The sequence below is a fragment of the Varroa destructor genome, unplaced genomic scaffold (assembly GCF_002443255.2).
Source record: "Varroa destructor unplaced genomic scaffold, Vdes_3.0 BEIS01000004.1, whole genome shotgun sequence".
Classification (NCBI taxonomy): domain Eukaryota; kingdom Metazoa; phylum Arthropoda; class Arachnida; order Mesostigmata; family Varroidae; genus Varroa; species Varroa destructor.
In genome coordinates, this window is record NW_019211457.1 from 51,544,857 (window position 1) to 51,561,733 (window position 16,877).

At 39.7% G+C, this 16,877-nt stretch overlaps 1 protein-coding gene across 6 annotated transcripts in view; it reads right to left on the reverse strand.

Annotated features, from left to right (window-relative positions):
• The window catches only part of LOC111249076 (uncharacterized), a 97,930-nt gene that overhangs the window by 23,653 nt on the left and 57,400 nt on the right, over positions 1 to 16,877 (reverse strand). For all 6 annotated transcript variants that reach the window (XM_086986179.1, XM_022802420.2, XM_022802418.2 and 3 more), the window contains 2 exons: positions 7,703 to 7,839; positions 3,546 to 3,642 (listed from right to left, as the gene is read on the reverse strand). In XM_086986179.1, the coding sequence (XP_086842305.1) occupies positions 3,546 to 3,642; positions 7,703 to 7,839 (234 nt within the window). The remainder of the gene's footprint in view (positions 1 to 3,545; positions 3,643 to 7,702; positions 7,840 to 16,877) is intronic.

Below are 16,877 nucleotides of genomic sequence, written 5' to 3' on the forward strand. Positions count from 1 at the left end.
AATGCTGTAATTTGTAAGGAGAAATGAATATTATTCGTAGACAATCAACCGTATCAGTGGCTGAAGGCAACCGAACTGGCAGGACAGCGTATGGCATCTACTTGGTGATCCAACACAATGGTTATCCACTACGGTTTCGTAAATCCTGATTAGGGTTAAAAGCTAGGAGGAAAGCTCTTTATTAAACAGCCAAAATTAATTAACCAAAATAACTATTGCACAGCAACGCTGACCTACGGAAAACGTAAACGTATTGAATAATCAATCTAATATCAATTTTTATAGCATTTTTTAATGCTAGAGTTTTTTTTTTATCTAGTAAAATATACGAAGACGTTCGCATTCGATATTCGTGGAAATGATATCAGCAATGGGGAGACGATGTATGCGGAGCAGGGATCGATTGAAAGTACACAGATCTGGCCAATGATACATGTTTGTCTGAATAGTGCTACTTGGAAAAGTTATTTACTCCTGATTTGCCATAACAGTGACCATTGATTCATAACTACATCTCGGAAAAAGACACCAGACATTTACATGGAATTGTTTGGAGAGGCCTGTGAAGCTCCAGAGAGAGAAAAAAAAAAGTCGAAGATTTCTCTTCTGCAACAAAGTGCGAACATTAATTAAATCGTGCCGGTATCAGTCAATTCACCTACCAACCCATAGTAATTAACACGCAAACAAATATACGGCGTCCCTGTTACGGACGGCCTCATTCGTCAAAGATATACCTATTGGAAGATTTGGCCTGTAAAGAATTCTATCAAAACTAGGTGTGCTTTGCTGAATCATCTCATTTTTTCAGTCACTAACGTAATTTATTCCTAGAGAGTCTGCTTTGTATGCCGATTATAACAAGCATGGCTTGATATCACGAGGTAAGTGTTCCGTTTGGATAAGTAAACGTAGGGATTTTAAGCGAGTGACCCAAATCAATCCAATCATAGACAACTGAACCATATCTTTGAATTAAATGTTTATGTCTCAATCTCAACTAAGCTTGATCATAATAATTCATTTTTTGCGTACAGTATATAGAAAGAGGTGTAATTTAGATTAATACTAATGCTATTTAAGCTGATCTACGTACGATACAAGCAAATTCTTTTTTTTTTGAATATCAGTACTTTATGAAATACTAATTCAGGGCAAAGCCTGTTAGCGATGATGGTTTTCTATACGGCCAGGCTACAGGCGAGGCCAATGGCTGTCAGTTATTTATTTCGGTACATAGATAATATGGAAATAGTACATATTCCTTGTTACACACACCGGTCAGTCAATTGAAGATGTCTTCAAATTTTCTACTCAATTCCCACCGTAAGTCTTCTTTGAAACTCGTCGGCAATAACCGAATCTTTTTACTGTTGTATGCGTTTGTGCATCGGTTATACGAAATAGTTTTAGAAAACGTATGTTTTTTTTTCTTAGCACAGTACGAAAAGCTCTGAACAAGAGGCAAATAGAAACCAGCGTGCCTGTTTTAGCCACTACGACCAAATGAAGCCTCCTCAATGCTAGGAGTAATTTACATGGACAGAATCCAAACTCCATCAAGACTGTCGTAAGAATCTGGTTCTTTTATTCAGTTGTATACACGCTCGAAATACGATCAAAGTATTTTACCGAGTTATGTTATAACAATAATATGCATTGACTACTGGAAAATATCGATATCAACGAAGCCTCTCTCGTTTCGTCTAACGTATACACTTTATAAAGTCGTGGACAAATATATGCTGTACTACGCAACATTCTGCGATGGCGCCCACGTTACGGTCCGGCCTTTAAGAGCTCTGTCGACAACCCGGAAAGATAAAAGGGATCGCATTCGCAGGCCCAAAAACAACGCCAAACCTATTGAACCTACGGAGAATGATATAAAGGAAATCCTCCAGGGGTTCTACCCATTAGAAGGGTTCCTGCTGCCGTTCAAATCGAGCACGTAGTTCTATTCAAAAAGAGACTTAATCTAAGCCTGGAGGGCCTAAATTCCCCTAGGAAGGACAATTAACTTCAATACCTATAACCATTCATTCTGATGCATGGTGAACAAGCCTGCTTTGTTATTTGATGTCACCACATCCAATCGAATCCTAACAGCTATTCAGTGCCTGCTATTTTTTTGCGTATATTTCCACAAAAAATAAAAAAAAAAACTAACATGCCTACAAATTACCGATGAACCCAAATTTGGTAACTTCTACAACAGCACTTGTAGGAATCTAAGATCAGTTTGCGGATTTGTTCGAAGGCAGCCATTGGTGCATAATTAAACCTGGTACATAACCCCAAAAGCAGTATTCATATTTCGGATGATGCTTCTTCAAGAGCACTTATGATCGGTTGCTTTATACAGTATGTGGGAACGCCGAAGTGATTACCTTTCCTTAGCTCGCATTTTCCGTGTCTGCGAATGCAATCCCTTTTATCCTTCCGGATTGTCGACAGAGCCCTTAAAGGCCGGACCGTGTGGTAAATAATTTTTTTTTTTTGTCAACCTACATTCGCGACGTGTTGCAAGATACTACAAGTTGAGTGATGAAAAAATACGTTGTAACAAGTGTGTACAGTTGCGTCTTACTAATGACACAGACGGCCAACAACCGAGCAAGTAATTGCTATAATAGGTTTGCCACGAGTATGAAACAATTCACTTCGGCTTTGGAAAATCGATTTTTTCTGTGGCCGAGAGAACCAACGTAGTGCAGTAGTCATTCCGGCATCTTATGCTATATCTCAGAACCCAACGGTTCAATAGAACTACATCGAAAGCGCTAATAGTGTTTTCCTTGACCAGCTTGCGATTTGGCGAGATAAGCTTTACTAAACTGTACCAGCTTTATTAAGCTAAATGACTTTAATAGGTACCAGCTTATTTCGTTACAAATCAATTGTTTGTCCCGAAGCGACATAGCTTAGCGTATCGGAATTGCTGCATGTTAAAAGCACTGGAGACCTTGTGTATAAGCGATCACTGTCCCGTGCAGATGGGACTGCGAAGAAACCCCCCAAACATTGCTCTGCAAGGCGTAGTAAGCTATCGTATCAGACAAGCCACGTAACGCCTACTCTTATAGGGTAGAGAATATAGTCGAAATATTGCCATGCCGAATAGTCTATAATGGATACGTCCAATCCGTATACGGCACCACAAAATCTCACTGTTGGTAATAGTACTATTCATAGTATTATTTTGGCGACGGATGCATTCAAGCTGGTAGCAGACAGAAGGGTTACGGCAAAAACGCACAGTCGTTACCGTGAATAGCTAAAGAACACGTAATTAATGGAAAAGACCATTTGCTCAGAGACTTTTTGCCCCTTACAGTGATGGGCGTTAGTTGAAGAGAAAGAACGGTGCATCAGAGGTATTGAAATATTCTCGCCATAGAATTAGCAAATTGACAGAAAGATATACGCGGTTGCGTACATTCGCTTACATATATTAAACGTTTATATGAACATGAACGTATAATGCATGGGACCTTATTGCATACTTGTTATCTGTGCGCTGCTAGTCCTAGGGTAATACTTACCGGCCTCTCCTGGTTTGATACATTTTGGTAGAATGGCAATATCGTCCAATGCCGTATCACCCTCAATGCCGACTGCGGGCTCGCTTTGCAGGATAATCTGCAACGAAGAGAATATTTCGTGGGAAACAAAATAAACCTATTTTTGTTGCTTACAGTTAAGGCAATATCTTTGTTTTAAGAAAAAAACCTACTTATAATGTCTGTATGACAAACAATTTCGGCGTATATGCCTCTTATTTATGTAACTGAATTCTCTGAGATGTTAGCAAATCGCTTTCGGATAGATTTGCCCACTCGCAGATTCGAATCTAGGTTAGTGTACGACAATATGACAGCCATATGCGTTAATTCTAGTAATCAGGGTTACCTCTAACGCTGTGGGCCTTATAAAGTAACCTAGCCTAGCTTAGGTATATACGTGTGTGCCCCGCACCGATATAGCAGGATAACTGTAGTATAATGTTCACACTGGTGCAACATAAGCGGCCGCTACGACACACTGACGACAACGTAATGCAAAGTGCTAGAACGGCAGATCTTAGAGCTTTGGCTGCCGGGATCTCATCTAAATGAATAACAATTTGTTCTACCTTAACAGATTTTAATAGATTGCTTTCGAACTCTCTATCCGATTGTAGTATATGTAACTCAGGACGCCTATTTTAAAGTGATGCTTATGTTTCCCAATTATATGAGTCAAATACCCGTTCAATACTTATTATGCACGCCTTCACGACTTACCCTTGTAAACGAACTCTAATTATTAGTTGCTATATGAGTATTTATAAGACGAATTCTGTGTTTACTTAAGTAAACCTAAAATGCTAGGTAATACTGGAACTCACGGAGACGTTTATACGTATAATTTGAGTTTCGCTTTAACACTGCTCGTCCTGCAAGAAAAATTTTGTTCATCATAGTGACTTCAACAAATAAGTCGTACTAAAGCGAATCAAACGCTTCAAAGCACAGGACACATTGAAGGGAGAAAAACCACAGAATTGAACCGGGTGGGAGGCTTCGCTATGATGTAGCAAAAGCCACATATTCCTAATTTTGCCTTTTCTCTTGGATGGCAAGCGGCCTCATAGACAATCGAAGGATGACAGCGATGTCGACAACAACAAAGATGATGGCCATGTGATTTCTCGTTAGCCCAAACTACTGCTTCTACCATCGTCGTTACCATCGCCATAAGGAGCTCAGAGTTTGAAATTTGAGGAAGTGCCGAATTGTGTGGTAAGTAAGAGGAAAGAAAAAACGTTTTCTTTAGCCTCTTCTACTGCGTGTGACGGACGCCGCTGTGCTGGCGCGTCGTTGCTGGTCTTGGTGTCGTTTAACGACTGAGCTGTCGTCAACTGGAAGATGGAGGTGATGGTGGATAGAATATCGAAGGATTCTCCCTGCCAGCCGCCAGTGCCACCGTCCAAGCCGGCTGGTGCGGCGTCCTGATAATGCCTTCAACAAACGTCGCGATATCCCCTGCGTCGCCCTTCCATTTTAGAACCCCACTATTCTCCTACCATTTTCGTTCCCCGTCCGTAACCTAACATTGCCGACTAAGCTTATCACTTGCACCACTGCCAAACAGTTCTTCCTGTCCCAGCGGGAACCAAATCGCCACTGCTTCGAAACGAGACTAACGTAAGAGAGAAACAGACCAACGTAGAGGAAAACAATGAAACGAGATAATGAGAAAGTAGCGTGTCTCTCCCCACCATCCCTCAGTAGCTGTGAAACCCTACGAGACTGAGTCGGTAACAGCAGCACTCGTCAGAAGAAATTCTATCGTCCAAGTTTGGAGCCTCCTCCTTTCGCCTGGCTGCTCTAACTGCTACTCTACCTACAGTATTCAGTTCCTTATACTCTAAGCTAACTGTCCCTTCCCATTTGGCACGCTTTAAGAGCAAAAGGAGAAGTTTTCACGGCTAAACTGAAGGTAAATGCTAGCAAAAGGTTAAAACGGTATCAGAAAAGTGGGAAATGCAAGGGTACATGTGAAAGTGTGTAGCAGATACGCACAGCACTTAACAGTGCGCTGGCTCTCTGTCTGGGCTGGTAGAGACGAAGCTCAAAGTGGATCATCAAGTCACCATACCATTATCGTCGGTTGCTGCTTATCCTTCTGACTGGCAAAGCTGTGCCATAAAAAAACAGCGCCTCTAACTATGTAAATGGACGATGAGCAGCAACGTATATAACGCAAGTGGCGCTTGCCACACAAATGCCCTGAAATGTTTGCACAGGCCGGTCTCGGTCACGTAACGGGGCTATGACTAAGACCTGTCACGCCTGCCAGTGGTAGACGATTTATAGCTCTGGAGTTACTCAGCGCACCTTAATCATGTATAAATAAATAGAACTGATTAATTAAGAACCTATCTAAATTACACTGGAGGATCCGAACAGTAGGATACCGATAAATAATTTGAACACCTTCTTAAATTAATACAAGAAGATCGTATCTATAAAGCCGGCCCCATATACTAGCAAATTGTCAGTGGGTATATCCTTCTTTACCGGCCGGTGTAAAAATGGTCAAAAAGCCGGTTATCGTTAGTGCATATCGGATGCTCCGCCAGGCAAGTATCTGCGTGCTTAAAATCGACATCCTACGTTACGACCATGTAGAGGTATTTCACTATTGCTGCAGAACTACTCAAATTATGTTATAACCTATTTATCTTTTATATTAAATCGTCTAATTATATACTTAAATGTTTTTCAGAAGGATTCTTATCTATTGCTACAAAAGCAAAGCAAATGCTGATAGCAGTAAAAATGCCAAAAGAGTAATACAGTAATAGAAGCATACGAAACGCTCCCATAATTCAAATCGAGCGTTGTTAATGGGCAAGCATGTGGTCATCTCCTTTGGGGGTGTAATCTCTGCGTGTAACTGGTTCGGATCACGATTGAAGAAAAGGTTGCGAGCACTCATAATAAGATGACGAGGAAAATTCCCTGATAACGCATAGATGACTGCGGGCTTAAATTTAAAAGCCGTGTTTTTTTTTTGCTGAAATAATTTTATTCTACTACTAATTGCCCCCTCCTCGTATAGCTTTTGCATTCTTGTGTATTCTATCATCTGTGTAATCTTTTCAGGTTTCGCGTTTTAGCCTACTCAACTTACGAATACGTAAGGTGGTCAAGGTCCGAAATCGCGCATAGGTGTGCTTCATTTCGGAACGGAAGCGAGCTCTCTAAAGCAATGCTTAATGGCAGTATCAAGAATCAAATTCAAAACACAAGATCTTAGCTTAACGCTTCGCACACGTTTTCCTGCAACTTTATTTTTTACGTTTCGACAGCCTCTGGACATTTTTGTGCAGGCGCCATACGGGGCAAACTAACACTGATGACACATTATTGAAGAGACAATCTGCAGTCCAATAGTACCTAGAACCTTGTGATCATGATATATTATTTGATGATTAATTTAGTCTTCCTTCACTTAACGCTTGCATATGCGGAAAGTCTTGTTTGTTGAGAATACAGGTGGATTGAAAGTACTGCGATCATTTTGACTTTTTAAAAAATAGGTGCGTACCTCCAACGGGAATGCACTGACTGACCATAAATCGCATCATTGTTAAGTTTAGACTAACCCCAGGACTAATTTTCGTCGAACGAACCCAGAGAAAAAGGGCCTATAGAGTCTAGATGCATGGCTCAGTTCACGCTGGAAAAAAGCCGCACTGCTGAACGGCAGCAGCAGAACTGACCGCAATCTTGGAACATCTACTTAGCTAGCACGTACTTAAATTATGCTTACTGATGATTTTGCTGCTAAGGAGTACCATATCTTATTATACTAACTCAAAATCCGGTATTCGAGCTATCAGGTCATCCATCAAAAAAAAAAAAAGATATTGTTGAAGCTTCCAAATTGCTTATCGCTATGAAGTTACAAGGGGGGAATCTTACAATTTGTACTCGGTTCCGACTCCATCCTTTGGATGCTGCTCAAATCAACAACATCGATAAATTTTTATGAAGTTAAAAATTGATTTAGCAATAGCAATAAATGTACCACGTATAACAAACAAAATATAGTTTTACATAGCGTGGTTCTTGAAAACCCAGTTTGATATGAAACCCTGATATACTTAATAAATTCACTCAATCGTTAGCGGCTATTAAGTCTGACTCACTTGGTAATCCAGTTTAGTAATTGGTAACGTTGTCTGAAATTTAAGCCAGTCATTACCCTGAGCGCTCTCAACACGATGTACAAGAATGGCTTCCTCCAGTGTGTACTTGTCAAATCGAATCAATACGCTTAGATTTCCTGAAAATGAAAATTTCCGACTTTACCTTGTCAGACCTCATAAATAACCAGCACAAACGATACAAAATTTACATCTAAGTACAACCATCGTTTATACTATGTTGATCCGTGCTAATAACTTAAATTTATCAGTACAATGGGTTCGGCGATCGTGGTTCCGAGCAGAGGACAAGGATTATCGTCGCCATGCGGACGTACACGTTTCAAGTATGTACGTTCGTGCTAAACGAGGAAAGCGCATCTTTTTTTCTTTATAATTATAACCATGCATAGCTGAGCTGCTTATTTAACACCGACAAAATTTCGACTACAAATGCTAAGGCTATTCAAGAAAGGGCTATTTGTATCATAGTTTTTTTCTCGTCTGGGGCAGGACTAAAAGGGTACCTAGTCTACTCCTGCTGGCAAAGATTACACTAAGTACGCCCCATTTGCCAATTGGCACAGTGTCTTCACACCGGTGCAGTCTCCCACACGAGTATTTGAATGAAAACGGCCCGTTTTTTTTTTATTTTTAACCGGAAAACAGTGCTAACATTTTACACGACTTCAGGTGAATACCGTAAGTGTATCTATTTATTTTATATAGTTATTATATGTGTGAATTGTGGTACTTTAAACTTTGACACGTCAGGCTCATGCTTACCTAGAACAAAGCGTCGTTTAAGGACCTGCATAGGAGTTATTACAATGCGTAATTTTAATTGAGCTGCTACCCCATAAACTAACCCCTGCTATTATTACTATTACTATCTATGACAAAGCTAATCACCTGAAAGGAAATTATATTATTATTATTTTGTCTGTACAATGCATCTTTCAGTGCATTAAACTAAGTTCAACCATTGAAGCAGTGTTTATTCCTAGACGTGTACGTATCGTAGTCCAATTTGTCCCACCGCGTACCGCGTTTAACGAAGATATTTTCACTTGCATCTAGAAAAGAAAACGTGCCAAATTCCATTTTCTTCAACGATATTCGAAATTTAGACCAACCAGGTTAGGCCTAATGCTTATATTAAAGGTTGTTGCTAAAACCTAATTAATCTCGGCTCTCAACGGTTGCCTTTTGTCCGAATGACGGACAAACCAGCTAAGAAACACCTAAAGCGAAACGAAACTTTTTGCCCTCCGTAGTTTTTCCACATATATAGGAAGCGTTTAATCCATATAAGTATCAAACAAGGACAAACATGCAAAAAATGAACATGGTCTCAGCGTAACTTTACATTTCGCGGCATCTTTCGTTGTAAAACGTCTCTCGTCTATCCCGATGACTAACTATAGGTATGATGACTAGATGAATAGGCTTATTCAAAAACAAAAAGGCATCTCTCCTCATTTATACGGCCGACTAGGATGTGGATGAAAATTTTTCCTGACCGGTTGTCTCGTTTTGGTACCCTCTCTACAATTCGATGGTACTGATTTTTTAGAGGGAATATTTACGTGATTTAGGTTTATTTACGTGTACGACTAGGCAACTGCAACATTGCTTATTTGCTTTCGTATACGTCACCTGATAAGGTTCAACGTAACCAGGTAGTTTTAAATAGGGTATCGATCAAATTAATAAATCAAATTATATTAAGTTGCTCTAGTCTTTTATTTATACTGGGCCGGTTTCACCGTGAGTACTTCAATGATCATTCGTCGTCGTCAGTTTCAATCTTTGCGTGTCGCGTCTCCTATTGTAGCAAATGCCTGTGTCAATCTCGGGACGAATTTGTTGTATATCTGGCTGATTTGTGCCAAAACAGGCCAATTTCTCATCCTGATAAAGTCTAGTAACTGAATAACTGAGCAACGCTTGCGAAAAATGTTACGTTCTGCTACTGCATTTTTCCTGCTCATTGATGTCTCCAATTTAGATGAACGTGGATCTTTTTTCCATTGGTCATTTTTACCGTTACTACAACTAGTGTTGTACGCGTAGCTGATAGACTATAAATCCTGGCAACGCGCTAATGGTCCAGAAATCTGATCTCAAACGGAAAACACCCCCACCCCCAACCCCCCAACTCGAAATCGTGAAGGGAAAGGCAATAATGGGCTTATTTTTTTTTTTTATTAGCTAGATATCTTGATATACAAGGAAGAAAGAAGAATCGAAATAGTTGCAGTAACGCACAGAACGACGACAAGCTGCCTCGGAGGGTTTCTTTTCAGATGTACAAATGGTATATATTATCGTTGATATCATTGGTGATATTATTATTAATATTACTGAGTAGACTCCAAACTGCTGGTTGTACGGGTGGGTTCCTGTTAACCAATCCGAGTCTTTAGTTAATTATAGTCTAAAACTTTAGTTATGTGACCTTATAAAGCGTTTCTTAACGTGCAGTTAACCATTGTTCGCAATGGTTTCCTATATAAAAAAAAATTAGCTATTGCGGGCTTGCTATTTATTGAACTGTTTAAATGCAGCTAGATTAAAGTAGTACAAGAGTTATGGTTGAGAGGTTAGAAGTATCTATGTATGAATGGATGTAATTGTGACACGATTTAGGAGAAAGGAAGGACTAGATATTCCATAGGTATCTTGTTTTTTTATCATGTATGCAATGATATGCATATTTTAGCGCTAAATATTGTAGCCGGAACCATTGAGCCTCTGCGGCAACACACAGAGCCGCGCATGTATAACACCGACCCATTTCTCCCCGGGAACGTTCCACATTTATTTCTGTGTCGTGACCCGTACTTAATACGTATTCTAACCCGAACACTACTATCCTGTGAGTTTTCCAATCTAATCGGGAACAAGTTCAGACCGCCTTGATCTTAACGCCAACTGTGCTTCAGTCGTCTCTTTGTTTTGTTATCTCGTACCACTGCCATTGTTCAGTCGCGTGCCGTCCCTGTCGTTGGCTTTATTCCATGAAGAATTTTTTAGATAAAGTTGGCGTAAAACCTGTATTTTTGTGTAAAATTATCATCAATCAGTCAAATACGTAATTACCGATTTCGCTAACCGATAAGCAGACTTAAAATTTAGTTAGTTTTTAATCCATTTATAATATATGTTCCGTTCGCCCTTGTCGTCTTTTCATTGCACGACTATAAATTGCTTATCTAATTTATTTGAGTAAGCAACGTTTAATAACTCGTAATATAATAACAATAATAAGCCAAGCCCTTACACGTGAAAAACAACACAGACCGCTACAGCCGACAGACCTGTTTGATCAGCGCGTATATCATAATATGTACATCCTTGTAATTTGTCTAAACTATAGGATTATACAGTGAAATCGGATGTCATTGCTGCTATATTAAATGTATCTAATAGGCTAGATGTTCCCGCGCAATGTAGAAACAACTCGATTTCTAATAACGTAATGTTTAATAGTTATTTTTACGCGCGCTGTTTTGAATTTACAGCATCGTCTTCGACTACGTCAGTGCTTCATTTGTTGCAACGATGGCTATTTCTAAAGCTTTCCGTAACCATTGCTCCGATCTTTTCTCGTTCCTTGAGTACGCCTACGTTTGCGTATCTCTGTCGATATGCACACGCTTGGAGGGGAAGGGGAAGGTTTAATCTCAGACACTCATAATTGAGCTAGATTAATTATATTTATACTATGTGTAATATTCCTGAATAAATAGCAGCAAGGTTATAGATAATCTCGTTACTTGAAATTACGGTGCCTTAATTCAAGGATGGCAACAACCATAGATAATAAACATATAGAGTAATAACAAAACAACGATTAAAAGCTTCGAATGAATAAAATAATGGTGATGATACACGAAGGTTGGCCTTATATTTTTGACGGATCAGAGTTAATATACCAGCGTCTAACGCTAGCATATCCACCTAGACCGAGAACAGCGTAGTGAATGTAAGGTTAAGCGTTGATCCTACTCAAATGTAAGTCTAGTATTCCAAAAAAGAGGAATTGCGTTGACGCAAGTATCCCCAAGTGTTGCGTCTCAAAAATTTTCCCGCAAATTCTCTGCATATTTACCGTCGTACAGTCATCTTATATATTAATGTAATGAATGGTTGTGGTTATGCAAATGTTTTGCTTGGATTAGCTTGAAAAGCGTCCAGCCGAGAATACGAGACGTTCGGAACATATTCTAACCTACTTTTAACATCAATATGATAAAGAGAATCGGTAGTACTCTCTTGTTCGAAATCATACCTTCTCGTCCAGTTTTCTCCATCGTCGATGAATCAAAATTCATCTGTGTGCGCAAGTCTTTTGAAGAGAGAAACCCCAGCCCCCTCTCATGGACGACACGGATAGAGCGAGATGGAACCAGTGTCGTTGGGCCAAACCGAAATTGCTCTACTTTTGGGTATCTATCCATCATAATACCCTTGATTCATACATATCACGTAATTTGCCATAATTTGTATATAAGGAAAAAGCCACGAGGAAGCTCGGTTCGATCAAAACGTTCGATCCTAACGGAAAACATGTTCGTATTTGGAAAGGGCAACTTCTAGTAGAATATACCCGAAAATGATCCAGCAGCCTATTGAAGCGGACGCATACTTTCCCCACTCTGTACGTATACAGCCGTACACATGTGTTTACTCTATGCGCTTGCATAGCCTCTCCACTCCGCGCCTATATAGCTCTATACACGTGCTTATTTATTGGCTTACATGGTCCTACATATGTATTTAATCATGTAGTCATTCCGATAGGGATCATGATTACCATTTTTCAGAAGCGGATTCACAGATCTGTTGTCAGTGCAGTGGACAGGGTGCACGTCAGTGGCCTTTTTCCACGTTGCACCTGCGTGCGTATGAACGTGTCCTAATTGAAATTTTTGTCCGAAAATTACTGTGCCAACACTCCGTTTGTGTGTTTTCGGATGATCCTGGTGATAGTTTTTCTCACTGCCCAGGCCTCACTAGGCCGCGAGGTTAGCTTAAGTGTAAAAGTTCTAAAGCAATCAAGCTGGTGGGCCAGCCGAAGTCCTAGCCGCATTTTCGTCGAAGCGGATAATGCTTAGAGTCAATTGGAGTTACTCCCAGCAGCAAACGCCATCCTTATCCAGCGTACCGCAAGTCACTTGCCGCGGTGAGGAGCGAAAGGCGCTGATTCGCCTTCCTCGGAATGCTGCCTAAAAAAAACTAAAGTCGACCTTCATACCTTGCTCCTCTAGCAGGAACCGCTTAATACCGACAGACTTGCTGAACGTTTCGCTTGAAAATGTGTTGGCGAGTCAGCCTAATCCGGAGGTAAGTTTACTTAAATGTTTGCCCTGTCCCCCCATCTATAAATCGAATAAAGCACGGGTCATTCCCTATAGATGTCTACGTGCTTGCCTCAAAGCCAGGTGCGGTGGCCAGTTCTGACTTTTGGCGAGTCCCTTATGCCCTTTATCCCATCGCTGGGGTCTCCTCTCGTTGAGCGTCATTGGGAACTTCGATCACTTCGCCGACCACCCTACCGCTTCGATTAAACTGAAGCGAACTGGCTTAGCTTTGTCCTTGGCTGTACATAACCGTAGACATATTTATTCATGTATTGAAAATATTCGCCCTAGTAACTAGTTCAGCATTCAAAGAAAAGGAAAGAGCTCTAGTTGTAAAAAAAAAAAAGGAAACAAAAAAAGTACATACAATTATACTAGCTAATTGACTGTAGCTTTCGATTAATATATACCTAAGTTTAAAGAACTAAAATTAAACAGCACTATAAGAAGTAAGCTATATATCTTGTTCGAGGTACAATTGGAGTGAATATGTATGCCGTTAAAATACACGCACATCTATCGATATTTTTTTACATATTTCTGCTACTTCTGCATGATTTTATATGATTCCTACATGGCGTAGATGTGCACTGTCAAACATCCCAGTTAACTTAGCAATAATAAGTAGCCAGGGATGGGTTCGGTTGGAACACTTCTGTGACAGCTATCAACCACAAACTTACCGGTAATCAGAAATAGATCTAAATATGAATTGAAATATGAATCCAGATAAGCTTCAGTATCAGATAATGTTCTGACTATTACAGCATCATCCGACAAAGTTACCACTATATTGTCAGTTTAAGACAAGAAAAAAGTTAGCTAAGACAAGAAGTCCCAGATTTTGTGTTGGCTCGTAAGGCACCCCACTAGGACAACGACGTCTCAGCGGGAATTCGATAGCGCACTTCTCTATTGAAGATAAAACACTACCGTTATAATAATTATACAAAATACAACGTATATTTTCGAAATTGACATAATTTCATAATAATATCAACAGCCTATTGTAACTGAAAAATGCTCGCAATCTTGTATAGAGTACAATGTGTTTCACAACTTCTAGCAATAATGTTATATATCTGAATATATAGGCTGTCTTGACAATGAACATTCTTCTTATTACTATTTTTCGAACAAGTTAGACAATTATTGCATATCCGTTTCGCGTTTCAGCTAGGACGACAACAGAAGTAGACGTAATTCTCAGAAGAAACTTTATACTTTAATTTCGCTAAAAGGCCTGTTTCGTTGTAATGTTGACATTACTTTCCTAACTCTGCCGACGGTACGCGAATACCGACATAATTCAAATTGACGAAAGTTCATTTAATCAATATCGCTTGTCGTGTTTTTTTGGTTTTTGTCTCAGAGAGGTGCGATCCCCATAGTGTATCTTCATTTCATACTTTGCCATGTTTCTATTTTGAGAGACTATTTTAACTGGCCTTTTCCAACCAAAATCTGCCTAAGACCCTCAGGGTTTGTGTAAGAACCTCATCCTCGTGTGTAAGGTACGTCGCCTTTGGGGAATCATTAAACACGTACGCCGGCGACATGCAAGGGAGAAAACAGAGTTCCCAAATATCCCCTCGCCCTACCTGAAAGATCGGTACGCGTCTCCTTCGCAGAGACTGCTCAGGGAAGTACTTAACACAGTCAAAATTTGAAAATGCTTAAATTTAAATTCCGAGGCCAGATTCCGAGGGACCAAAATCCAGCCCGGCCCGGTGGCTAGAGACTCAAATCAACCATAGCCTTATTAGTCAGCATGCAATCGACTAGGACTTACAAAGGGCAGCAGTGGCCGGCTGGTTAGAATATGGAAGGAAGCATGGATCTAGTCGAACACGCTAATTCCATAACCCCTCGGACCAATGCTGTTGGGCTTCCATGGAAAATCTAAGATTTGGAGCTAGACCAAACCAAACGCCTTTTCGACCGCGTAAAGAGGTGTGCCGAGTTTGCTTAAGTGTTTCTTGCAATGTATGAAAGTATAAATTTACTGTAGTTAACCGAGAAAGGTCGGGTGGAAGGGCTGGAAATCATAAGAAATACATGAGGTGTAGTACGCCTCATGCCTCAATTAGAGCCAGTGGAACTACAATTGCTATTCCATTTTACGCCTATTGCTTTTGCCCAGCATCAGTAAAATCGTTTGTTGTAACACGAAAACATTGGGGAAAAGCAGTACGAGGAGAGATCGAAACTTTATCTGAAAAAAAAAACTGCAGTAGGTAATTCTTCGTAGTATCACAATGAATCGTCCACATTTATTCATCTGTATAAAAAAAAAAATAACCAATCAACCGAAAACGGAGGTATTGAATGTTTTGGCAAATGTTAAGCTTCACAAAAGCATGTACGCAGCAAGTTCCCATATAGGAGAGTTGAGCAGGCCGTTTTTTTCGATTTTAAGTTATATGCTCTTAAGGCTCATGATGCCTTTGGATGAAATGTCTCGGGGAAATCCATAACGTAAACATGCAGGTGTTGACTGAAAACAAACCAACGTCCGTCATCCGCATACAACCGTAGTCGAGTAAAAATCGTGCTTTTTTTTTTTTAATAAATTCTCAGTTATAGGTGTATTCGATTAGTAGTCTTGACGTTATCGATAAAATGTTTTGGAAACTTTGTGTGGGAAAAAAGTGCTCCCAAACAGAGCAATCGTAAATACGTTTAGGACTTTTTCTATAAAGGAGCTCAAGTTAATTTCGATATATGATGCTATCGTAGAAATTATTATTTGTCATAGCCAGGCTACAAATTAGGTCTAGGACTGCATAAGGAAAATTAGGAAACTGACTAGTGTTTATTATTAAAATTCGATTTTCCCCATTTCGGCCGAGGTAGACGTAAGCTCTTTTGCACAGAGACATTTTCCAAACGATTAGCTACACGGACAGGATCACCTGTTAATTTTTCTATGGAATTCTGCTTATTAAGAGCTTAATGTTTGTAGCACAACGAGGGCATACTCAATTGTATTACCCAACAGATACTGGTCGTTATTGAGAAATAGTACTGACAATACCAATCAAATTGTGTTTATTTAAAATCCAGCCGTATTTATTGCAACATTGACTATTTCTAGTCTATATGAGCACATGACTCATAGCAATACATGCATGATTTAACTACCAAATAAAGTTTGTAATTTAATCAAGTAGATCAATATAATTTTATTTCAACAGTTCCCGAACATTAGAGGAAATTGCAATAATTACTTAGTGGTAATGGCGGCGTAAAATTCATAATGTGAACTGCCCATACGCGCATTTCACTCATTACCTATATTGTTCCTTTATTGTTTAGTAATAATGTATATGCTCAAGCAATATGCGTGACAATACGAAACGTGTATTTACAGAATTACGAGAGAAATTACGTTTACACATCCACGTTATCGACTAAACGACTCTATATAACTTAAGAATGTAACTTTGCCTAATCCCAGCCAATATATAGAATAACAATGTTTCTTTTTTTAGGGGAACGATGCGTATAGATCTGCGATGGTCCAAAACAGCTTTCACCGTACCAGTCCTCTTCTAAGTTATCATCCTTACCTTATCTAAAAAGACTATCGAGGTGCATATATTCCTATAAAAATATATTCCTGCCTAGTTCCTATAACAAAAAAAAAAAAAAACTAAATATCACACTATCACAAGTAACATCGACAATGCTTTAGGGATGCACATTACATCGCAGTTATGTGAAGGGGGAAGGTTAAGCTACCGGGTCGCCTGCGATAGAAACAGCTGCTTGTTATTATACAATAGTACGCACTGCACGCCGCATAG